The sequence below is a fragment of the Salvia splendens genome, chromosome 21 (assembly GCF_004379255.2).
Source record: "Salvia splendens isolate huo1 chromosome 21, SspV2, whole genome shotgun sequence".
NCBI lineage: Eukaryota > Viridiplantae > Streptophyta > Magnoliopsida > Lamiales > Lamiaceae > Salvia > Salvia splendens.
In genome coordinates, this window is record NC_056052.1 from 8,509,676 (window position 1) to 8,534,683 (window position 25,008).

Consider the following 25,008-nt stretch of genomic DNA (forward strand, 5'->3'; position numbering starts at 1 on the left):
CATTCTATCCACTGAAATATAATTTAATCAGCAAAAAGTATCATTTTATGTCTATTAGCAGCAAAAGTAATATACATGTTAGTGTTGTATGTTGAGTCAAATGAAATTACATCTCCAAACATATGATAGTTTCGTCTTGAAATAGCATCAGCCCAGAAGAGTTTAGTTAACTTTCCATGAGATCCTATCTCAATTTCATAATAGAAGGCATCAGATGATTCCTTTTGAGAACGCATATAATCAAAAATCATTTGAGCATTTGAACCATCAATATTTGACATAATATCGCGATAACCATTTCTAATATCAATAATATCACATCCAACATTTTCAGGTCCACCCATTATCTCCTTCAAAGTTTGAATGTGAGAGTGGGACCAATATTACACCTGCAACAATCCTCCATAAACCTCCGATGGATAGGATCCAGACTGCGATTAGCCGTCATAAAATGTCTATGCTCATCTACAACCATTAAGTGATTATGATACTCAACAAACTGATAAATCTCATACCCTTTGCTCATGCCATCTGAAAAATATCTCAAGTTGAGCTTAGCAAGACATTCACACCTAAATGACCGACACCTACGCTTCTTAACAGACACTTCAGTTGATTGGGACCAGGTATAAAATTCTTAGAGCCTTGTCTACTGCAAGCCAAATACTGCCACTTAATAATATCATGAACTGATTTATTGCCCAGTTTACGAATATCAAAACCAACTGAACGAGCATAATATTCATAGAAATCAGATGCTTCTACTAATATGTTGAATTTCATACCAATCATTGGCTTCAAAGCATCATCACAAACAGGAATGTACATACCTACAAAAATCAGTAAAAGTATCATTTAATCAACTCAGAGTATCATTCTATCTGGCAAAACTATCATTGTATGCAGTAAACGTAACATTTATAAGCTAAAAGTATCATTTTATCAACTCAGAGTATCATTCTATCATTGTATGCAGTAAACATAACATTTATAAGCCAAAAGTATCATTTTATCAACTCAGAGTATCATTCTATCATTGTATGCAGTAAACCTAACATTTATAAGCCAAAAGTATCATTTTATCAACTCAGAGTATCATTCTATTCGGCAAAACTATCATTTTATGCAGTAAACGTAACATTTATAAGCCAAAAGTATTATTTTATCAACTCAGGGTATCATTCTATCATTGTATGCAGTAAACCTAACATTTATAAGCCAAAAGCATCATTTTATCAACTCAGAGTATCATTCTATCATTGTATGCAGTAAACCTAACATTTATAAGCCAAAAGTATCATTTTATCAACTCAGAGTATCATTCTATTCGGCAAAACTATCATTTTATGCAGTAAACGTAACATTTATAAACCAAAAGTATCATCTTAACACATAATCGGCAATACATAATATAATTAAATAAGAAGTTCAGTACATAAGAAACATAAACTAATCGACAACTAATATTAATCTAAAATCAAATTCAATACATGAAGCAAAACAATCAATAAATTAAAATATGAACACAATCAATAAGCTAAATAATAGATAATGATTGTTACCTTCGTTATTTGCTACATACTCCATCGAAGAAAATTCTGACAGCAATTAAACAGGTAATCAATGAAAATAAGAACGCAAAATTTAAAACATCTTCCCGGTCACAATTATGCGAGAAATATGGAAACAAAATCTGGAGATTATGGAATAATCAACCAAATCGGAAGAAAATCTGGAAACAAAATCGATGAGAAGAGGAATATGGAAACAAAATCGCTGAGAAGAGGAGAGAATCGAACTGAGAGAGAGTGAAAGAATGGAGCGAAATTCAGAAATTAAATGAGAGAAATTACATATTTACCCCCTGGGCCTTTTTTATGAAGTAAATCTAAGTTTGAATCTCAGCCACAAGATTAGAAAATATGTGTGGTTCAGATTTGGTTATAGGATTATCACACAAATTGGGGGTTATCATATGATCACAACTCTATATATATATATTACAATTTGGATACATTTACATCAAGTAATCAATCACTATATTTGTGGAACTAATCTCTATAATTATGTAAATCAAAATTATTACTTATAACACAATCAATTCTAGGATCCACTATTTTTGAAAAAAAATATAGTCAGTAACTAATCTCTATAATTATGGAAATGAAATTTATTATAAGTTTTTGTTTAAGTCGAGTGACTGAAATATTTTGCATAATGTTATTAATAAATATAATATAATCATGCATCTAATAGTAAATTAATAGGAGATATGAATGTTATTATGTTATAGAATGAAAAATATTCAATCTTCACTCATATATACATGCATAAACAAGTCTATTGAAAGAGCTAATAATATATAAAACAAAGTATATACCAGCATAAGTTAGATTCTGCCGGGTCTGGGCCGGTTCTGGGCTCGGGCCGGTCCTGGGCCTAGTCCGGGCTTCGAGTGGGCCTGGGTTTGTAAAAAGGCCCAATTTGAGCCCAATTAATCTACTCAGCCCAGCCCAAGCCCGCTCCATTTCATTGGTGGGCCAGTCCCGGGCCGGCCCACACCGGGCCTGGGCCGGGCTGAACTGGGTATATTAGTTGTCAGTTGATTTACCACTATTAAAAATAGTTCCATAATTAAGTATATTATGATTCCTAATTTTGTGGGTTTATATAATAAATATGCGTGTGTATTCTATAATTATAATACACAAATTTTTGTGGGAATATATAGAGCTTCATATATGCAACATCTTGATATCTTATTTTGTGGGAATATATATTTATACATCATTATACACTATATAGATCAATTAATGAATTAGCACAATCAAAATTTTAAACTTGGCCCGGCCCAGACCGGCCCACTTAGCAACTGGGCTCGGGCTCAAACTGGGCCCATTATGTATACCAAAACCCAGGCCCGGCCTGGACCGCCACAGATATGGTCCTGTGCCGGGCTGGGCTAAAATGTCGTCGGGCGCCCAGGCCCGGGCCACTTGACACCTCTAGTCCCGGCTAAGATGACACATATCTTAGTCGGCACAGGATTTTAGGAGGTGTTAGTTAATGTGTTTAATTGAAATAGAAAATGGTGTAAGTATTAAATGGAGAGAGAAAGTGAAATGAATATTTTAATTGAAGAAAGAAAAAAAAATGGTTGTGTGCAATAATTAGAGAAAAAGTTACATTATTATTTCCAAAAATAGAAAAAGTACTCCATCCTAACTAAGTTGGGACAAAACTTTTGAATACGAAAATTAAGCAATTATGTTAAATTGGTTCATTGAAAATAAAATAAAGAAATAAAGTATGGTATGAGATAAAGAAAGAGTGAAGTGGCTTATGGAACAATGTCAAAGTAATTATATATTTTGTATTTTGTCAAAAAAAAATAAAATGACTCAATTTAATTAGGACGTCCAAAAAGGGAATACAACTCAATTTAGTTGAGACAAATGAAATAGTATCATCTTATTTGAAATAAACTAAAAAGGAAGTGTGTCATTTTAGTCAATACGGAGGAAGTATTGCAGATGAGTGCCATGAAATCTACTAGAGAATTGGGCTCATATGTACATCAATTGATACATTTTTTCCATTTTACAAATAATGCAAGTAGTCCCACAAAATAAGTCCTTAGCAGCATGATGCATCTTGGTTGAAGCACTTGAAGAAAATGCCAATATATACAATAATTACAAGTGCTGAAAACTCAATCCCCCAATCAACATATACACAACATATATACACAGGTTAATCAGCAGTTGAAGCTTACATTATGCCCTTTGGAATTAGCTCTCTTAAGCATTGCTGATGCAGAAGACTCTTCCTCATACCTAACCGATTTGCAGCTCCTCAAACCTGTAGATGATGGGCATTTCAAGATCCCTTTCAAGGGCATTTTCTCCGAAGACCTCGTATCATCATCGCCTCCACAGAGATCTTGACTCGACAGATCATCACTATCTCCTATCCGAACCAAGACGCTGCCCACGCGTTCAAGCTTGCCCATCTTCTTTCTGTTCTTGAACAACCCTTCCGCGAAGGAGCCAAGTGAGTTCAAGTTCTTGAGTAACGAGCTCCGCCTGCTGGGGGATGCAGCATCAAGCTTGGAGCCATCCACATTCAGCAGCCCAAGGCCAATGATGCTGGTGATGAAGAGCCTGCATATGGCAGACTTGATGGCATGCCTCTCTGGAGAGGAGGCGTCTGTCAACCCGACCATCTTCTTGATCCCGAGGATCCTCCTTGCCAGCATAGGCAGATCCCATTTCCTGCATTTGGGCTGATTCAACGCCTTGGCAGCCAAATAGCCAACATCGACCTTCCTCGTTTTCAGCCCCAACTCCTTGAAAGGGAACAACTCTCGCTTCTCAGGAATCCCGAACGCTACAAAGTGAATCCTCTTGTCCGAAAGGAACCTGCAAATCGAGGAGGGCAGAGGCTCCCCTGCTGCAAACCTGAGAATCACACAGCCAACGCCAAAGCACAACAACACAAGCAGAATGGATGGATCACGAGGGTGGCGCATCACATCCACCCCCACAACAGGAGGGCGATTCCAGATCTTCCCATGAGGGAAGAGGAAATCCATCCCGCATAGATGATCAAAATCCTTCGGCTTGAAGGTAATCCCTTCCAGCTTCACATCAAACCGGTCAGTTCTTAGATAGACCTTCCCCCCCATTTTTCTTCTTGCATATATAAACACAATTCGCTCTTACAAACAAGAATGTATATGTATATATACAGACACCAAATCAATGTTTTCGATAATTGAAGCACTATTGCAAGAGGTATACACAACGAAACAATGATGGTAAGGGGGGATGGGGTTTATGGGACAAGGTTTTTTCCAACCTGCAGAAGTATTCAACAGATGAGGTGAGGAATAATAGGAAAATGGATGATTATGCTTAATTTTAGCCTAAAAACAGGAAACGTGGTAAAATCCACACAAATTTAACAAATCAAATTAGCAAAGTGTGACAAAGTAATTCATACTAGCAAATCATCTGCATAAAGGGAGCAATAAACATACTATAATGGAACAAAATCAACATTAGCCATTGTTAATAAACTTAAACAATCCATCAACATAGAATTAATTTGTAAGATCGATTAGAAAGGAATCAATTGACCATAAAATCATAACGTCCATTGACAAAGTGAGGAAACGTTACAATTTCAATTTCATTCGAGGGTAAAAGAACCCAATTGCCATAAACAAAAGCATCTTGTTACAATTACGCCCTCTCGCCCCTAATCCTCCTAGCCAGCTGAATGTCCTTGGGCATAATCGTGACTCGCTTCGCGTGAATAGCGCAGAGGTTAGTGTCCTCGAATAGTCCGACGAGGTAGGCCTCCGCCGCCTCCTGGAGCGCAGCCACGGCGGAGCTCTGAAACCTCAGATCCGTCTTGAAATCCTGAGCGATCTCACGCACGAGCCTCTGGAACGGCAGCTTCCTGATGAGAAGCTCGGTGGACTTCTGATACTTTCGGATCTCACGGAGAGCAACGGTTCCGGGGCGGAAGCGGTGGGGCTTCTTCACTCCGCCGGTGGCGGGGGCAGATTTCCTTGCCGCCTTGGTCGCGAGCTGCTTCCTCGGCGCCTTTCCGCCGGTGGATTTGCGGGCGGTTTGCTTGGTGCGGGCCATTGATGGGAAATGCTAGGGTTTTCGGAATTGGGAATTACGCAGAGAAGATTGAGAATTTTGGTGAGTGAAGGAAGGAAGGAAATGGGGGAATTTTATAATTGGTGCTTTCAAAATTGTGGCGGGACGTAGAGCTTTGTGAGCCGTTGATCGATGTTTCATCTGACGGATGATAATTTTTATGGAGAAGTTGATTCGGATTGCTAATGTGGAGTTGTTTCGGATTCTTGACGTGGTGGCAATCGTATGTGTCGGCCGTTAGATTGTACTAGTATTTAATCTACAGCTGATATGTATTAAATTTGTAATTAAGGCTTGAATTGTTTACTTTGAATAGGTTTGTACAATTATTTGAGGCTTTCTTTATGCACAATATACTTTTAGTTACATTATATAGAAAATTCAAATGATATCTTACAATTAAACAATACTGTCGCTCTGATGTTTGTGTACTAAAAAATTTAATTAGTTGTGATACTCATAAATTGCATCAACTAGAACAGCTGCAACGATTTAGCTCGGTAATTACTGAACAATTCACTGAGTATTATCAGAAAACGTACCGACCATTTTGCGAGTGCGAAAAATAAAGGGTTGTTGGGAATTTCTAGCTTCATCTAATGATATACAGCAACGGACAGGATACAGATAGTGTGAAAGATCTAGATTCACAGTTAATATTGCATTTTAAGTATTTAAACACATGTAAATATAATTGATCCAATCCCGCATTTGAATTCACTATTTTTAGTATCCACATGCATTTGTCAGTATGATGCAAGAACAATTCTCAATATAATAGTTCTACTAAAGAAAGCTAGAAATTCCCTATACAACTTTACATTTTATATGCATCAAAACAATTAGATTTCTTTATTTTCAATTCTCTACTGAAGAGAATAACTAGGGGTCGTTAGATGGTCTCCGTCCCACTCAAGATAGCCACATTCTTGAGTGACACGTGATTTTAGAAAGTGTTGTTAGTGGAATAAAGTAGAGAGGAAAAAGGTAGTTGAATATTTTAACGAGGGGAGGAGAGGTTATTTCCAAAATTGAAAAGTAGTCATCTTGATTGGGACAAACAAAAAAGGAAAGGTGGTCATCTTGAATGGAACGCTGAGAGTAAAAGCTTAGAAACTAACGCTCTTTAGAGTCTATTTCACCATTTGATACACAATCAATTTTTTTTCTAAAGCCCTCAAAAAAAACGTTGGCCCGCAAAAGCCCGGGGTATGTAAGTTTTATGTATCACATATGTGACATGTGATAGAATCCTAAATAAAATTAGATTTTGGATGTAATACATTAACTTGGTACAAGACACATTTTCTCCAATTAATTATTCCATCCGTCTCAAGATAAGTGAGCACAAACTTTTCAGCACGAGATTTAAGGAAATTGGGTTTTGTTAGTAAAGTGGAAAGTGAATAAAGTAAGAGAGTTAATAAAGTAGAGAGAAAAAGTAAGAGAAAGAATACCAAAAAAGGAAATGGCTCACTTATCTTGGGAAGTCCCAAAAAGGAATGTGAGTCGCTTATCTTGGGACGGAGGGAGTATTATTATTGGGACGTTTCTTAATCATGTGGTTAATTAGCTATTACTCCATCTGTCTCAGATAATTTGTCTCATTTTTCCATTTTGGTGCGTCCCACATAATTTGTCTCATTTCACCTTTTTACCATTTTTGGCAGTGGATCTCATATTCCACTAACTCATTCCTACTCATATTTTATTATAAAATTAATACTCCCTTCGTTCCATAGTAATAAAGGCATTTCATTTTGCGCACTCATTTTGAAAAAATAATTATAAATAGTTAAATTGGAGAAAAAGTAAAGTAAGAGAGAATATTGTAGATAAGACTCTTCTCTACATTATTATTTCTCTTACTTTACTCTCTTTTCACTATAACTATTTAATATCAAATTTTCAAATTATAAATAGTTAAAGTGAAGAAAAAGTAAGATAAGAGAGAGAATATTGTAGATAAAACTATTCTCTACATTATTCTCTCTCTTACTTTACTCTCTCTCCACTCTAACTATTTAATATCAATTTTTCAAAATGAGTGCAGAAAATGAAATGTCTCTATTACTGTGGAATGGAAGGAGTATATAAAATAGGACCCACATTTCACTAACTTTTTCAACTCACTTTTCATTACATTTTTTATAACCCGTGCCCTGTCAAAATGCGACGAATTATCTGGGACTGAGGGAGTAATTGACAAAATCAATTAGTAGCAAATCGCATATGATTCTTATTACTAATAAGGAAATTGGGGTTGATTACACTTGATTGTCAATTAACTAATATATAGTCATTACCGATATGAGAATCATAATTCTTACATGTATTGTCATCTTTTAATTCATTCCTATTACAATTAAGGAAATGAATATATTATATAGTTTTTTATTAGCAATTGACATCAATTATGTCGTTCGACTTATTAAAGAAGAACTCTATATTTTGATCAAATATTACAAGGAAGAATGTTAGTGATTGACGTAAAACTTGAGGATCAAGTTTATGATTATGAATAAATCAGTCGACCATTTTATGGAAAAGAAACGCTCCTATTAATATTATTATATTAAATGACCACTTTGATGGAAAGGCCATTAATGTTTGATAATTAGGGTTTGTCCTCTCCTTGTCTATAAATATTGTCTATAAATACAAGTGTGGTGATTTCATCAAATCACACACATTACAGAGAACACATAAACGAGGGAAAGAGAGAAACAAATCCTTGGAGTTGGAATCGCGCTACTACGCCAAAGAAAGTCCGAGGAAGTTCTCTCTGTCTTCCCAATCGCTTCCGCTGTGGATTGTGAAGGTAAGTTTTCGATCCATTATGTTTATAGTTAATACGTGAAATACATAAAGTTCAAAGATCTTGTTTTATTGATATTCAATTATGTATTCTTGAATATATCCCAACACTATATTGCCTCTAGGGTGTTAATTTTTCTTGCTCAAGAGGAGGTATCTTTTTTCGTTCTCGAACACCGAGTCATGAAACAAAATTAATTTATGAAAAAATTCTTTCTTGACCTAATCCTCACTGACACCTCTCTTCTCCGCAGACGATTAGCCAAGCTCTTTTCTCTCTACTTTTTATCGTGGTTTAGGGCATCAATAACCCCGTCCCCATTTCCGGCCCCAAGTCCCCTCCACGTCATCATTCCTCTACAGTTGCGGCCCAGGCCCCAACTGTTGTAACCCTGCATGCCGCAACTAATAAATCACTATTCACAACTTCAACATATTTAACTCGTAAACGCAATTCGTTGAACAATTGAAACCGGGAAAATGCATTGTTCATTAGAAATTAACATTACATTACTAGACGAAGCAAATTTAAAATACTAGAAACCCGGGCCACAACCACTACTTCTTCATTTGGACGCGAAGGTAGGCAATCATCTCACGGTGCAACTAGAGATCGTCCTCCGACATCTTCGATGTATCCCTCGATGTCAACTCCGTCAGCTGGCTCATCCGCCATGTAATACTCATCTCCGACAAAGTGTCAGACATCTTATTCAGAGACGGATTGGTCGGCGGTGGCACCATAGCGGAGTTGCTCGCAGCTGCCTTCCCCTTTGCTTTCCTCTTTGTCGCCTTTGTTCCAATCGGACGGCTCTGAATGCTAGGAGAGAAGCAGAAAACGTCATCGTCCGTCACGTTGAGGTCGATCGCCGGACCTCCTTCGCTCGAAAAGTAGTTTCCGGAGGCAGAAACTTTGGTTCTCTTCGCCGCCCAGTTGCCGTCGGCTCGGCACCGCTGGTGTACTTCGGGCTCTTCTCGACGAGCTTCCAAACTTCGAAGTACTTGAAGGCCTTCTTCCCGTCAGCGAAAAACGCATCCTTCGCCTTCTCGACGAGGTCCGCCTCGCTGTGCCCGCTCAGCCACATCCGGACTACGTTGGCCCACTTTCCGTTCCACTTGCTCATATCCGCCTGGACCCGGCCCCAATGCTTGCGCAGCTTCATGTAGCTACGCTCGATCGACCCTTTAGGACGGCCATCGTTATACTTCTTAGCAATCCGCTCCCAAAAAACTTTGTTGGTCTGCTGGTTGCCGATGATAGGATCCTCCGCGATGTCGATGTAGTTCCTCGCAAGCCACATTGTCTCTTGCGGACTGTACTTCTTCGGCCCATCCTCCTCGCCGACCTTGCCCTTGCCCCGCTCTTGAGCGGGCTCCATCTCACTGAGCTCGAATTCATCGGTGTTGACCGGTAATGTTACATCAACATTGCTACCGACTCCCGGACTAGGCTGTGGCTGCGTTGGTTGCGTCCCCGGTATGTACCAATTGTTCGAGTTAACGAACTCGTCCATCTCAAGTTCATCGCTGTTGAACCAATCCATTGACGCCGAAACAAAGGGTATAATAGAGGATTGAAATGGAATGCAGGATTGAAATGGAATGCACGTAAGATTGATGCACAACAATGGCTCGTATTTATAGACATCGAATTAAAAAAAATGGACTTGCGGCCCGGCCCGAAGAGCGTGTAACGCTGGGCCGGGACACGCGACTTGCGGCCCGTCACCGTGCAACGCCGTCCCAGGCCGGGACGCGGGACGTTTGCCAGGCCGGGAACGCGGCCCCGGGACCGGCCTGGGCGCGACTCGCCTCCGTGTAACGCATGGGACGGGCCAGGACTCGCGACTTGGGGCCCGGCCCAGGGCGTTACAGATGCTCTTACATCTCTACACCAGTCCACTCATAAACTGTTTTTTTCTTTCTTCAACAAATTTATATCTGATGTTTGGAATTGATCGTCAGTTTTTGTGCAACTTATCTGTCGCGATTGTCTAGAAGATTTTACAGTCACACAACCTCCGGATTCGCTTCGTTGAGGAATCTTGATACCGTCCATAGGTGGAATAGAAGATACTCTTGCTTGTACACCCTAATTTCATCTGTCCAATTTGGTATTTATCAAAATAGAATTTGTGCATGCATACAGCAAATGGATTGTCAAATTGAACAAGGTGAGGCATTCAAATGATGTGTGAATTCTATTGCATTTTTAGCTTTGTTTCTTGTTCCAAAATATTGGAGTTGCCGAAGGAAGTAACACATACACTTATATTTCTCTACTTAAAACAAAGCAAGATAATTAATTATCTTCAGAATGTATTATACTTCAATGGATTTGTGTTTGTTTTTAGAGATCATTCTTTACTCGGATTTAATTGCTTGTACAACAACTTGTGTCAATAATTATCTTAGGGTTTTTACATCTTTTGCTTGATTAATACAAATTCATAATAGAACTTGTGTTTTATGCAAATTAAAAACTTAGGATTATAGATTTGGATTTAGCTCCAATGGTTTATGGCATAGATTATGTAACTATGGTCGACACTTCATTAAACATGCATATTGTCATACACTTAAGTTGAGAGCAGTTTTGTTCCTAGAATCTAATTCTGTGACATTGTGAGTGGAGGTTCAAGACATACTACAAAAGCATCATATACGGATAGGTCGGGGTAAAAGGTTGGTTCGGTTAATAACTGAGCATCATATACGGATAGGTCTGGGTAAAAGGTTGGTTCGGTTACTAACTGAACTGACTTTTCAGTTAACGGACCCTAAAAATTGGTCAAAAAACTAATCAGAACCGATCCGATCTCTAATTCGGTTACTTAACTAACCAACTCAGTTAGTATCAGTTGGTTATCGGTAGGGGTGACAAATCGTGCGTGTTGTGTCGTTATCGTGTCGACACGATAACGGCACGACACGACACGATAACAACAAACATGAACACGACCCATTAAGAAAACTCCAAACACGAACACGAACACGACCCGCTACCCTCAGACACGAACACGGCACGAACACGACACGAACCCATTAACGACACAAACCACTTCGGGTCAACACGGCACGATAACAACACATATATGACACGACAAAATAACGACACTATAATAATAATATTATAATATATTAATATTATTTCTAATATTAAATTTAAAATTTTAATTTAAAAATTTAAAAATTTTAAAATAAATAAAAAATAATAATATTATAATATATTAATGTTATTTCTTAACGTGTAAGACGAACACGATATGAACACGACACGAAGTTTTCGTGTCGTTATCGTGTCGACACGATAAGGATACGATCCCAATAAGCTTTGACACATACCCATTAATTTCGTGCGGGTTCGTGTCATTTTATCGTGTTGTGCCAAAAATCAGTTATAACCAAAATAACCGAATTTGTTTAGACACTCAAAAGTTTAAACTTTAAATTTGTTTAGGCACTTCAAAAGTTTAAACTTTAAATGATCTAAAAACTTTTCTACGATAAATAAGTGAAGGGATATCCTGCTTTTAAAATATTATTTAGGCACTTTATTGACTTTAATAGATCTTATTTTTAAAATAATGTTTAGGCAATTTGTTGACTTTGAGATATTATAAATGATAGTGACACAAATTAAAATATACTTTGACAAAATTTGAAAGTGCATTACATTTTCTTCTATTGTGACGCTACATAAAGCAGTGCAGAATTAATGGAATATAGATATGAAAATTTAAAAGTATAAAAATATTACAGAAGTTTATTAATTTAATATATAATTGAAATTAAAATTGAATTTAATTTCGGTTATCGGTTATCAACCGATAACCGACTTCGAGCAAAATGCCAAACCGGAACTGACCCGAACACCGTGAATTTCGGTTATCAGTTAAACGATAACCGACCGGTTCCGGTTCATTTCTCGGTTAATCGAATAACCGAGAATCGTTTACCCACCCATACACACGAACCATTTTTTTTTCACACACAGACCATGATCATTCTCCATGAATTGTCTCAACTTAATAATGATTCGGATTAGAAAGAGCTAGACAAGTTGTTTATATTGTCATTTGGCTTGCATACCTACCCAAGTCAGTCGTCTTACTAGATTGATAGGTATTACTAATTGGAATTGCATAGATAATCTACTCATGGAGCTGAATTTTCTAGGGAGACATTTTATTCTTTTTAGAGAAGGAGTTGGGTTGGTCGATGGAGCATTCGTTAAAGTAGAGAAACAAGTGGTCATTTTCTTATGTGTTTCAGCAAACCACAAAAAGAATCATGTGGTTAGTTTTTATTTTTGGCATTCCTGTTAAACAGTTTCATACTATGTCCATATTGCCCTACGAGCATGCATAAAGTTGCATATGTTGTTTGTATCAGCCCCTAAAGTGACAATGAATTGGAAACAAATACTATACAAAATTCACTATTGATTTCAATGTTGTTTAGTTACTTACAAACATAAAATCACATATAATCTCCAATTTAGTTATCTCATACTCCATCTGTTCTCATAAAATATATAAACAATAAATGACATGAATTTTAATGTGTGGAAAAATTGGTAAAATTAAGAAGAGATGGGTAAAAGTTAGAGCATCCACAATAGGACGCCATAGCCAATAGACTAGCATTAGGACTAACCAAAAACACCTCCTGCCACATCATTAGGACTTCCCACATTCTGCCACATCATCATGACTTTCCACAGCCCAGTAATAGGCTAGCACTAGCCGACGCCTTAGCTAATCAAACAAATTCATAAATACGGAATTAAAAACTCGAGACGAATACGGAGAAAGTGCAATAATAATTTCATTAAATAAAAAAAATTACCTAGTACAATTAAAAAAAAGCTTAGTAAAATTAAAAAAAAAAACAATTCAAACAAATTACATTTGATATCAGCGTGCAATCTTACGCGCCCATAACCCTTCAATTATATCATGCTGGAGTCGAATATGAGCTTCTTGTTGGCGAATATAAGCAAATGCTTGGGCCCTTTCGGCGTCCCCCAGGGTATCCCCATTCACACATTGGCGGTGGCCACACCGTGGCTTGGACCAACAGCATCTTCAGCGGCCCAATCAGTCAGTTCTGGACCTTCATTTTTTATGATCATATTGTGCATGATAATACATTTGTACATGACATCAGCAATGTAGTCCTCAAACCACAAACGTGTTGGACCCTTCACCGCCGCCCATCGAGACTGGAGCACACCAAATGCCCGCTCCATATCCTTGCATGTCGCCTCCTGTCGTTGCGCAAAGTAAATATTTTTTGGATCTGTTGGGCATCTGATCGTCTTCACAAATACGGACCACCAAGGGTATATCTCATCCACCAAATAGTAGCTCATATCGTGCTGGTTGCCGTTGGCGACGAAACTGATGGCCGGACCAACGCCCAGGCATTGCTCGTTGAGAAGGGGTGACGACTGGAGGACGTTGATGTCGTTGTTCGACCCAGCTACCTCAAAATACGCATGTCAAATCCACAACCGGTAGTCAACTATAGCTTCGAGGATCATAGTGGGATTCTTGCCTTTGAAGCCGGTCAGGTATATCCCTTTCCAGGCGGTGGGACAGTTCTTCCACTCCCAATGCATACAATCTATGCTGCCCAACATACCGGGAAAACCATGCACCCTCTTGTGCATATCCATCAGACCTTGACAGTTGTTAGGGGTAGGCTTTTGAAGATACCTATCCCCGAATATGTGAATGACGCCCCGATAGAAATGCTGCAGGCACTCGCGGGCAATCGTCTCGCATATGTGAAGGTATTCGCCGAACATGTCGGTCGCGCCTCCGTAGGCCAACTGCCTGATTACGGCAGTGCACTTCTGTATCGGCGAGTGACCGGGTCTACCACTCGCATCCTCCCTGAACCAGAAATACTTTTACCGAACCTCTAAAGCCGACACGATACGCAGAAATAGCAGCCAGTGCGTCCTAAAACGCCGCTAGAAAAAGGACTCCCCAAACCGCGGCTCCTCAGCGAAGTAGTCGTCAAACAACCGTTGGTGGGCACCGAGGTGGTCCTGGGAGACTACAGCTCGATGATGGATGGGGCGAGGGACCGCCGGCAGCTGCTCCTGGCGCAAGTGCTCCTGCTCCAACCGATTTATCTCCCCGGACGTAAAGCCCTACAACTCTTTTTTTTTCCACCGCGAGTCGTCAGCATCACCATCATTAGCTATTTTAGTATCTACAGATGAGAAATGAAGAGAGGATGGAGAGAAACTCGTTAACACAAGTGGTGCGAATGAAATGAAGTGCAACGAGCCATATACATAGAGTTGGAATAAAAAAATAAAAAGGAAAAATGCGCTCGCCGATCGCGAACGCACAATAGCGGACGAGCGATCGGCTAAGGGTCGGCTAACGCCCTCTGACGACCGCTCGTCCTCTCCGTGTTCGTCCGTCCCGTTGGCCGCCTCCAATAGCTGACGAACACGATGCCTGAGCCGCTAGCCAGTGGCTAGGGCATGCGTTCGTCTGCTAATAAAAGGCTAATAAAAGTAGTGTTTGTGGATTGTGGGTGTCCATAGACCATATTATTAGTGGTATGTACTCCCTTCGTCCGCGAATAGGAGTCCCGTTTTTCTATTTTGGTCCATCCGCGAATATGAGTCCCGATTCACTTTACCATAAATGGTAATAGGGTCCTACATTCCACTCACATTTCATTTAAAAGTAATACTCCCTCCGTTCAATTAAATATGCAACATTTGGTTTTCGGCACGAGATTTTATGTAGTGTTGTTTTGTGAGTTAATGAAGAGAGAGTAAAGTAAGAGAGAAGGAAAAGTAGAGAGAATGTTGTTTCTATTGTTAGAAACGTTTCATTTTTAATGGGACAAACAAAAATGATTTCTAATGGGACAGAGAGAGTATATACAAGTGGGACCCATTCCACTAACATTTTTCCATTCACTTTTCTTAATATTTTTTAAAACTCGTGCCGTCATGAAATGAGACTTTTAATGGCGGATAGAGCGAGTAGTTGATAAAACCTTTTCATATTTAAAATTGGTTAATTTTGCTTAGACGGCAAAAAAAATGGTTTAATATGATTTGGAAATCCAGATTTGGTCATCAACGCCTAAAAACCCAAGCCAAAGCCCTACCCCTCTCACTCTCTAGTCAACAAGCACACCATGGCCGCCTTCGCCGCCAGATCAGCCTTTCGCTCGGCCGCGCGCAGCGCCTCCGCGACTATATCCGCCGGCGTCAAGCCTAGGGCCGCTCCCTCTCCATTTCGCGTCCCATCGCAAAGGCTCTCCGCTCGCATTTTCAGGTTTCACTGTCGCATTAGGGCTTTTTTCCCCTTTCAACGATTCTATTCTCAATTCTCGCTTCATCGATTGCCGATTAACTATACTCCGAATTTAGGTCTCCCGTTGAGATGAGTTGTGTTAGCGTAATGTCGATGTTGCCGCACCACACCGCCACCGCCTCCGCCGTCCTAAATTCTATGCTATCCGTCGCGCCTCGCGGCCACGGTTGGAGCATTGAAGGTCAGTTCTACTGCGCCTTTTTAGCTATGTAATTAGAAATTAATCAAATTATGCCATTTTTCATCCTATCATTTTCTGTGAGTGAATGATTTTAGGGGAAATATAGAAGTCTCTTATGATATTCTGCCATTACCTTAAATAAAGATAAAATTAGGTTATAGCTATGATACATGAAGTGTTTTTAGTGATTCTTTCTGAATTGATGATTTTTAGATAAGCTTAAGAGGTTTGTTGGTAGACAGTTAATTTTAGATTGTTAATCATATATCTGAGATCTTGATTCTGTGGATAGATGATTGCAGTTATGATTATTTTGAGAAATTTGTTGATATTTAGTACTACTAATACATTGTGTTCATCAGATACCAACGATGATGTATGATGACTATTGGATTGTTCGAGCCAAGTTTTATTTTCGTTGTCAAATAGGTAGACTTATGCAGAGAGTTCTTAGTAGTGATCCTCTTTGGCATAGAATAAGTTCATCAACTGTTAAAAAAAGGAAACTGTTTTAGTTGATTTCGTTGCCGAACATAGATTCTTCAAGTTTGTAACTTTTCTTTGTGTAAAAGTATGGTCGTTTCCAGATTGTTTGTGTGACATACATATCGTCTTCTATTCTCGTATTGCTTCAAGATTGACATTATAGTGATAAGGGAATAGAGAAGAAATCAATGCTGCATTACCTTTGACTCGGCCTTTCCTTTTTTTCGTTCAGGGTTATGATTCCTGCTCATTGGCTGATTTGATGCTTGAAGGTTTTCTGATTCTCTCTTTTTTGTTTAAGCTATAATAGTATTGTATAAGCCTCTGAGGATAACTGGCACTTTAAACCACAGTCTTAATCTCCCAATTGTTGTTTTGCTTGTTTTCTAGCAGCAAATGGCTAAACTAGTTTCTATAATTTCTTTATGCTGTATTGTAGATCGGTGATTGTTGAGATGGGCAGCGTTTTGTGATTGTTGTCAATGGACATGTAATACTACTTCAAGGGACATCATTTCTGCTTCGTCGTTAAAGCTATTCTTTTATAATCCTTGTAGTCGTCTTCTCCATTCTCAGTCATTCATTAATGTGCAAGATGTATAGTGGTACTCCTAAATTTGTGTTTTCCCCGTCCTTCTTTGAAAAAAATGTTTCGACATATGATCTCACTTCGTATCTATAATTCTTGTTTGAGGGGTTTGGAGCATGTATCAACTAACAGATTGAATGTATTGTGACATTATTTCACCATTATCATTATAGCTCAACTCTTTCTCCCCTCTCTAAACGCATTTCAGATTGACATTAAAAGCTTGATCATTTGGAACTTCATGAATGGAAAATAAACATGAAAATTTGCGCTGTATATACGCTTCAAGCAATAGTTGAACTAACCAACAGCATCATTACATCACTCGCTTCATATTTACGACACAATAAAAATATATGAGCTCAAAATAAAAATAAAAATAAACCCCAGAAATTCACTCCACATTTGAGAACGAGAGATCCTATATGGCAGAATCAAGGGACCATATTGTTCACTCCACATCAAATTAATGCCATAAATAAATCAGACCAACTTAGTGGCAAAAAAGATAGTAAAATAACCAGGCGAACATGTATACCAAGGACCCAATAGTGACAAAATGAATTGCCGCCCAAATATCCACGAGGTGGAATCCAAACTTATCAAGATTCTTCGACGGTGACCAGCTCGTACTCGACAAGGGAGAGGTTGTTTTCCTCTTTGACCACAAATTCTGCTGGTTCGGTGACCTCAACACGACCCCACTTATCCACAGCAAGCCTCATCGAACCCTTAAACATGTCAATCTTTGCATTGCGAAGTATCACTGTATTATTAGGCTTCATCATCTCAACTGCATCATAATTTGAGCATTTTTCATCAACAAATATTGCAGCAAGTTAAAACAAGGAAGAGCTTTTTTTACATGATTTATAGTACTAATAGACTAGCAACCGCTTATTTTAATTGGTACTATATTGCAACCACAATAAAAGAAAACGGTCAATCATCTTAAATACATTAAGAAATAGAAGGCACAAAAGCCAATTTAAATTAGATAGGCAAGAAATAAGTTCAGAATTGAATCCAACCCAAGACTGACAGAGCTTTTTTCAGGACTATTTAGAAACATACCAGACGGGAAGTAAATGTATCACTAACGCAAACTTTCCCGGACATCACTTAATCTTGATTTATAGAATAAGGGCAGTCATATTTAAAGTAGATAAAAAGCAGGTATGTCCTACATCCTGCAGGATTCCAATTCAACTTGAATTCATGCGCAGATTTACACACTAACATCACATGACCCAATGCCTAATATCTAGCAACAGTTCCCAAGCTGAGGCAATGAGCAATACATAGCAGAAGAAGCAAAAGTGTGCGAGTAATTGGCCAAAACAGGTATCACAATTAACTATTAATGCTTCCTAGCCACTAGAATCAATATCAACATACCAAAATAAAACCACAAAGAAATAAATAAAATGCTTAAACTAGTACTCCGTACCTAACAATACAAAAGGCTAAAATGTAAATGCATTAGTCTTACTCTAAACGCAACACTTGGCAGGACAAAGAACGGTAATTTTAACAACCAAAATAAGACCTGAACAATGAGCATCACAGACTCAGTCATGAGGTAAAAGTAAGCCTCTCAACTGAGAATTTCCACTTCATAAATGCAGAATAAATCTCAGATATTGATTTTGAGGTTGAAAAGAATGTTTAAATTAAGTTATGGGGATCAAAATCCAACAAAATGTGATCAAGTTAACGAATAAACATTCCACAAAAGAGAAAAACCATGATAACAGAAACAAGTTTGAATAATCAGACAAAAATAGCTTCTTAAACTTTTCAAAAGGCGCTCTATCTGTAGCAACATTGACTTTTACTGGAAAATAGTCCCTCGATTTATCAAGTTATGATACTCCTATAATGAAACCACCGTTATCAAATTACTACTATTATCAAGCTGAAGACCACGATCACAGTTCCATTCCAATTTCCAGATACCCAACCGTCAACAAAACAATTGACAAAACCCTAACCGATCAAATTCCCCAATCAACTACAAAAGAAACAACAATTTCACAATTCCATTCCCATTTTCCACTACATACACACACAGGAAATTCGCAAAACCTTCAAACAAACATCACAGACATTTACGCATCAATTACGAACAGAGAACAAGGTAGAAGGCTATATCAAACAAAGACCTTGATCGTTGCGAGCGGTGAAGAGAATCGTCCCTGTTTCGTCTCCGATGAGGCATTCAGCGATCCTCGTGTTCTGATTCTGCGCCCCGCGAAAAGTCGGATTCCGCGGCTTCTTACTCAGAACAGTGGTCGATTCCAGAACTTTGACGACGAGTGTATGCCCACTCGTCCCCGGATCCAGAGAATCGACCTTCACGAACACCGGCTTGCGCAGCCCCGGCTTGCTACCGGCCGAGCCACCGCCCTGCTGCTGAGGTTTCAACGACGGCGCTTTGGCTGCCATGGAGACTGAGTTTGTAAGCGTGAGTGATGAGGTGTGATTTGGGGTTTTAGCTTCGATTTTAGGTGCGAATGAAACCCTAGACCTAATTATTAAAATAGAAAAAGAAATGAAAATTGGAAACGAAACGACCTTGCGTCGTTACGAAACGACCTTTTATTTTTATTTTTTTGGCTAATGGGGCGCCCTAAGGCGTGCCATGTTATCAGTTTTATCCTCCTACCCCTACCTACAATGGGGTACTCTAAGGCGGGCCCTATGAATTTTATTTTCATTTCATTTCATTTATAGAAAATTTAAATATCTACAAAAATTGAGAAAAAACTCTATTTCATTTATAAAAATTAATGTTCATACATTTATAAAAATTAATGTTCATATGCTTATGAGTTAGTCAAGAGTAGAGTCACATTATTAGTAATGTAATTGGATTTAAAATTAGAAAAATTCATGTTATAAAAATTACATACATTTTATAAAAATTAATTTTCATCACATTTTTATCTTAATAAATGTATAAAACAATTTAGTTTTCAAGATATCTCAACTAGTGTGTGTAGCCCAATGGTTAGGATTATTGCCTTCCAAGCAATAGATTCGGGTTTGAACCCCGGCAAATGCAATTTTTAAGTAAAATGCGTGCTATCGTCCGCCGCGCCCACAATGGCGCGGACGATGGCCATCGTCCGCGCTATACGCTGCGGACGATGTATCGGGCGTGGGCTTCGGGCGCGCCCGATGGCAGGCACCCACCATGGTGCCATCGTCCGTGCCCGAGGACGATGGACGCCATCGGGCGCCCCATTGTGGGTGCCCTTAGGGGCTAAGAGCATCTCCAATGGCGGACGTCCGGTCGGACTTCCGCGACGGGCGACCGGGACGGCCGCCATTGTAACACATACAGTTGGATACGGACGTCCCGTATGGAAGTCGGATGTCCTCGGATATCCGCGCGACGGGCGGGTGGACGTCCGCCATTGTGGCGTGGGTCGGACGTCCTCCGCGGACGTCCGAGTTATAATTTTTTTTATAAAAAAACTCTATATATTATCGAAGAGGTTTGGACGCGGAGGGGTTGGCGTTGATGTGGTTAATTTTTTTTTTCGAATCATGTATGTTTTTTTTAATGAAGTTGTTAATTTTTCTCGTTCGTATTCGTATTGAAATTTTATTTCCGTAAACGTAAATTGCTTTATTTGTGATTTTTTTTATTGCGGGAAGTCCTAGTGGGAAGGGCGATGTGAAGAGCGGATTGTGCAGGGGAAGTCCTAGTGACGTGGCAGGAGGTGTTTTTGGGAAGTGCTAGTAGATGTCCGAGTGGGACATCCATGCATTGGAGATGCTCTAAATTAGGCCAATGAGCATGGATATGGATCCAGACCCATTTTTATTAATTTTTTATTTGCCCCCATTTTGCAAGAGCACAACACTCACATTCATGTTCTTCCACAAGAGTATGCTCAAGGGTCCCATCATTTTATTATTTAATTTAAATACTTCAATTACTAAAAATATCTCCACAATATTAAATGCATTAATAATACGCGAAATACTATTACAAATTACTAAAAAATTAAAGGTTAAATAATTAAAATCCTAAAAATTAAAAATTACATAATTAAAATCCTAAAAATGAAAAAAATATCATAAAAATTGAGATTGGGAGACTTGTTTGGTATAGTGTCATTTTTTGTGTTTGAAATGAGAGTATTTATAGATGAAAGTATGAATTTTGGGGTAAAAATAATGAAAAAATAAATTAAGTGTGAAAAAATGGATATATTTTATTAGGAAGTGGGAATTTTTTAAATTAAATCTGAATTATTCAGATTTTTTCAATTTTTTTTAAAAAATAATAAAAATAATAATAAATCAACGGCCAATCAGAGCATGCCACGTCGGCTGCTCGTGCTCTTGCCGTTGACACGGACGTGCTCTATGCATCGAGCAGGGCCGTGCCGTTGGCAAGAGCACAGCAGCGAGCACGGGTCTGCTCTCGCCGATGGCACGGACGCCGTCATTGCGCAAGAGCACCGATGGGCGTGCTCATATATTTATCCAAGTTCAGTGTGACCCAAAATCAATATTTTTAATTTGATAGATGTCTCGGTTTTTTAATACGTTCATTCATATAAATATGTTATTCTATTTTTGATTATTGTAATAAGTAAAACCACATTCCATTCAACTCACTATTTATAATGTAGAATTCTAAATCAAGAGGCCTAATCTCATTATTTGACATTTGTGATGTAGAGTATTAATTCAAACTTCAGATATAATATCGCTATAAAGCGTGGATAAATATCAAAAGTATAATGACGATGGTGCCCCTACGTAGGCAGAGTAAAGGACAAGCCGGTAGATAAGGTGACACATGTAATAGCTATGTCTTGCCCTTTCGGCGGGGCCCACTTTAATTAGTCTTCATCCTTATCCTCTTTTCTGATTCTCTTATTCCACTCCATTTTTACAATCACCACCCCATATCCATGCAAATGTTTACTCCTTCCGTTTGCGAATAGGACTCCCATTTCTTTTCGAAGCGGGTTTTCAAAACATTAAGAAAAGTAAAGGTAAAAAAGTTAGTAGAATATATGTCCCACTTATATATATAAATTTTAAATAAAATATGAGTGGAATAAGTTAGTAGAATATGGGTGGGGACATGTATACCATTTAAAGTAAAGTAAGAGAGTTATTAAAAAAAGTAAGAGAGAAAGATGGGGAAAAGGTAATGGAATTAGAGCATCTCCAGTGGGCGGACATCCCATTAGGACATCCACTAGGACATCCCAAAAACACCTCCTGCCACGTCGCTAGGACTTCCCATCCCACTGCCACGTCACTAGGACATCCCCTCCTATGTCCGCCCTTCCCACTAGGACATCCCGCAATAAAAAAAATCACAATAATTTAATTACGTAAAAACGGAAATATAATTTTGACACGGAATACGGGAAAGCAAAATACGGGCAAAAATACATATTCATAAAACATAAAAAAAACATAGTTAGAAAAAAAGCAAAATACATAGTCATTCAAAAAAAGAAAAATACATAATCCAATGGGCCCGGCTCACTCCGCGCTGTCCTCGTCGCCCGTGCCGCCCCCGTCACCCGTGCCGTCACCCGTGCCGTCACCGTCGCCCGTGCCGCCCCCGTCGTCCCCTCCGCTAAGCTCGGCGCCATCATCTCCAATGGGGGGCATCCCCAAATCGCGCCGACATCCATCGATGACATCCTTCAGCATCCTCTTGTACAGCGGATCGGTCGTGCTATGCCACCTATGCATGGTCCGGACCAAGCTTGTCGTTAACTGCGCGCGGGCGAAGCGGTCGATATCTTCTTGGGGAGCAGGGGCCTCCGATTCAACCTCGAACGACCCGCTACCGCTGCTGGTTCCCCTAGCCCTCCGTTGCGCAGCCTTTTGCCCAACCGGGCGACGACGACGGCGAGAGTCTGATTGCGGTAGCGGGGACACTTCATCGGCTTCCGGGAGCTCGTGCGAACCAGCACTGCTGCTGTATTCACCGGAAGCGTTGATCTTCGTCCGCTTCGCCCAGCCCGATTCGACTCCCCCACAAAACTTTGGGGAATCCTTCACCACGAGAAAGGCCTCCCACTGGTCGAATTGTTTGAATTTCAAGGCTCTGTCAGGGTACTGAGAAAAGGCACGGTTCCGGACATCCTCCTCGGACATACCGCTGCTTGCCTGGCGGAGGTTGTTTTGGTAGAGGCCAGCAAATCGACTAAGCTTAGGCCTCAACCGTTCCCACTGTTTCCGGCACTGTTCGGGAAGGCGACGCTTCGCACTAGCCGGTTTGTGTGTGTGGTAGGCTTCAGCGATCCGATGCCATAGTCTGTCAATATGCTGGTTGGCACCGACATAGGGATCCTCGACAATTGCAATCCAAGCCTTCGCAAGCGCGACGTTTTCCCACTGGCTCCAGATCGTCCTCTTTCCCGTCTCCTCATCCTCCTCCTCTGCCACCGTTCGTGAGGAAGACCCTGGGGCTTTCCCCTTGCCCTTGCCACGTCCCTTCCCCCTGCCCCCGCTCATATCATCGGGCGTCTGCCTGACTGGAGATATCCCCAACTCCTCAAAAGAGAAAGTGTCTATGCCGGTGAACTGAGTATCCGGAACATAAGTGGAAGGGGTATCAGTAGACTGCATATCCACAACCGGCCGATAGACATCGTCCGCTAGTGGTTCAGGGCCCCTGCCACCCCCTCCCACATGCATCATCCCCGGCATCATCCCCGGCATCATCCCCGCCATCATCCCCGGCATCATCCCCGGCATCATCCCACCCATCTGTCCCATCATATTTGGGGTCATGCCCCCCATCCCCATCCCCGGCATCATCATATTTGGGGTCATGCCCCCCATCCCGGCTGCCCTGGGCATCATACCACCCATACCGCCCATCTGTCCCATCCAATTGTACATATAAGGGGACATCATCCCACCCATCCCACCCATCTGTCCCATTCCTGGTACTGTTGTCGCATTTCCGCTGGCGTTTCCCTCCAGGTCGATGGGAAACGCCGGAGTCTGCGACTCGCTCGTGGCCGGGGAGTTCCTATCGTTCTCCATTAAAAGTAGAAATGAAATTTGTAGTAAAAGAAGAGAGAAACTTGTTAACAACAAGTGGTGCAAATGAAATGAAGTTCAACGAGCCGTATATATAGGGTTTAAAAAAAATAAAAAAATTTCGGACGTCCGAGCGGGACGTCCGACCCTTGCCACAGTGGCGGACGTCCGCCCGCCCGTCGCAGGGACGTCCGAGGACACCCGACGTCCTCACGGGACGTCCGTATCCGACCCCAAACGCCACAATGGCGGACGTCCGGGTCGCCCGTCGCGACGTCCGACCGGATGTCCGACCGGACGTCCGCCACTGGAGATGCTCTTAGTTTTAGTAATCACGTGGTTCACATTATTAGTGGTGTATATTTGATTAAAACTTTTTATATTTGGACTGTCTAATTTTAGGGTCGACTCAAAATGGTAAAACTAGTCTATTTTTTGGGGACGAATGATATGCTATTTTTAGTAACAAACTTCATATTCATTAATTTAATTTCACTTACATTTTATTATAAATCTGAGATTTCTTTCATCCCAAAAAAATGTTATACTTGTGATACTACTTTGAGTAATACTCCCTCCGTCCCGGACTACTTGCACTATTTTCCTTTCTGTGCGTCCCAAGTTAACTGCACTCTTTCCATTTTTAGTAAAAATTAAAATTCCCTTATCACACTTAATTAAAGCTAATTTAATGACATTTATTAATTAACCACCAACTCCACCAACCCCACCATCCTCAATTCATTTGTAATGTATCTGTTCTCTCTCTTTGCAACTCTCTATCTGTAAATCCTAAAAAAAACTCTCTCTTGAAACCCTAGATCAACCTCACTCCCCGTCTACGCGATCTTCCATCCGCGA

General features: G+C 39.9%; 3 protein-coding genes across 5 annotated transcripts; 1 reads left to right on the forward strand and 2 right to left on the reverse strand.

Moving 5' to 3' along the window:
- Positions 1–5,136: 5,136 nt before the first annotated feature.
- Positions 5,137–5,734, reverse strand: LOC121783287 (histone H3.2). Its single transcript, XM_042181313.1, has one exon. The coding sequence runs from the start codon at positions 5,655–5,657 to the stop codon at positions 5,247–5,249; it is 411 nt and encodes a 136-aa protein (XP_042037247.1). The 5' UTR covers positions 5,658–5,734; the 3' UTR covers positions 5,137–5,246.
- Positions 5,735–15,596: 9,862 nt separating this feature from the next.
- LOC121785104 (protein NUCLEAR FUSION DEFECTIVE 6, mitochondrial-like) lies at positions 15,597–17,270 on the forward strand. 3 transcript variants are annotated; one of them, XM_042183465.1, is made up of 3 exons: positions 15,597–15,811; positions 15,907–16,031; positions 16,750–17,270. In XM_042183465.1, the coding sequence occupies exons 1-3, from the start codon at positions 15,672–15,674 to the stop codon at positions 16,755–16,757; spliced, it is 273 nt and encodes a 90-aa protein (XP_042039399.1). In that variant the 5' UTR covers positions 15,597–15,671; the 3' UTR covers positions 16,758–17,270. The 3 variants fall into 3 exon arrangements, with proteins under 3 accessions (XP_042039399.1, XP_042039400.1, XP_042039398.1); XM_042183466.1 differs by having other exon boundaries at positions 16,957–17,270; XM_042183464.1 differs by lacking the exon at positions 16,750–17,270 and adding an exon at positions 16,394–16,743.
- A 114-nt stretch (positions 17,271–17,384) lies between these two features.
- Positions 17,385–19,663, reverse strand: LOC121785106 (uncharacterized protein At4g28440-like). The gene is made up of 2 exons (XM_042183467.1): positions 19,272–19,663; positions 17,385–17,899 (listed from the first exon to the last, which is right to left on the reverse strand). Exons 1-2 carry the CDS (start codon positions 19,552–19,554, stop codon positions 17,709–17,711), a joined length of 474 nt encoding a protein of 157 aa, XP_042039401.1. The 5' UTR covers positions 19,555–19,663; the 3' UTR covers positions 17,385–17,708.
- Between the last annotated feature and the right edge of the window lie 5,345 nt (positions 19,664–25,008).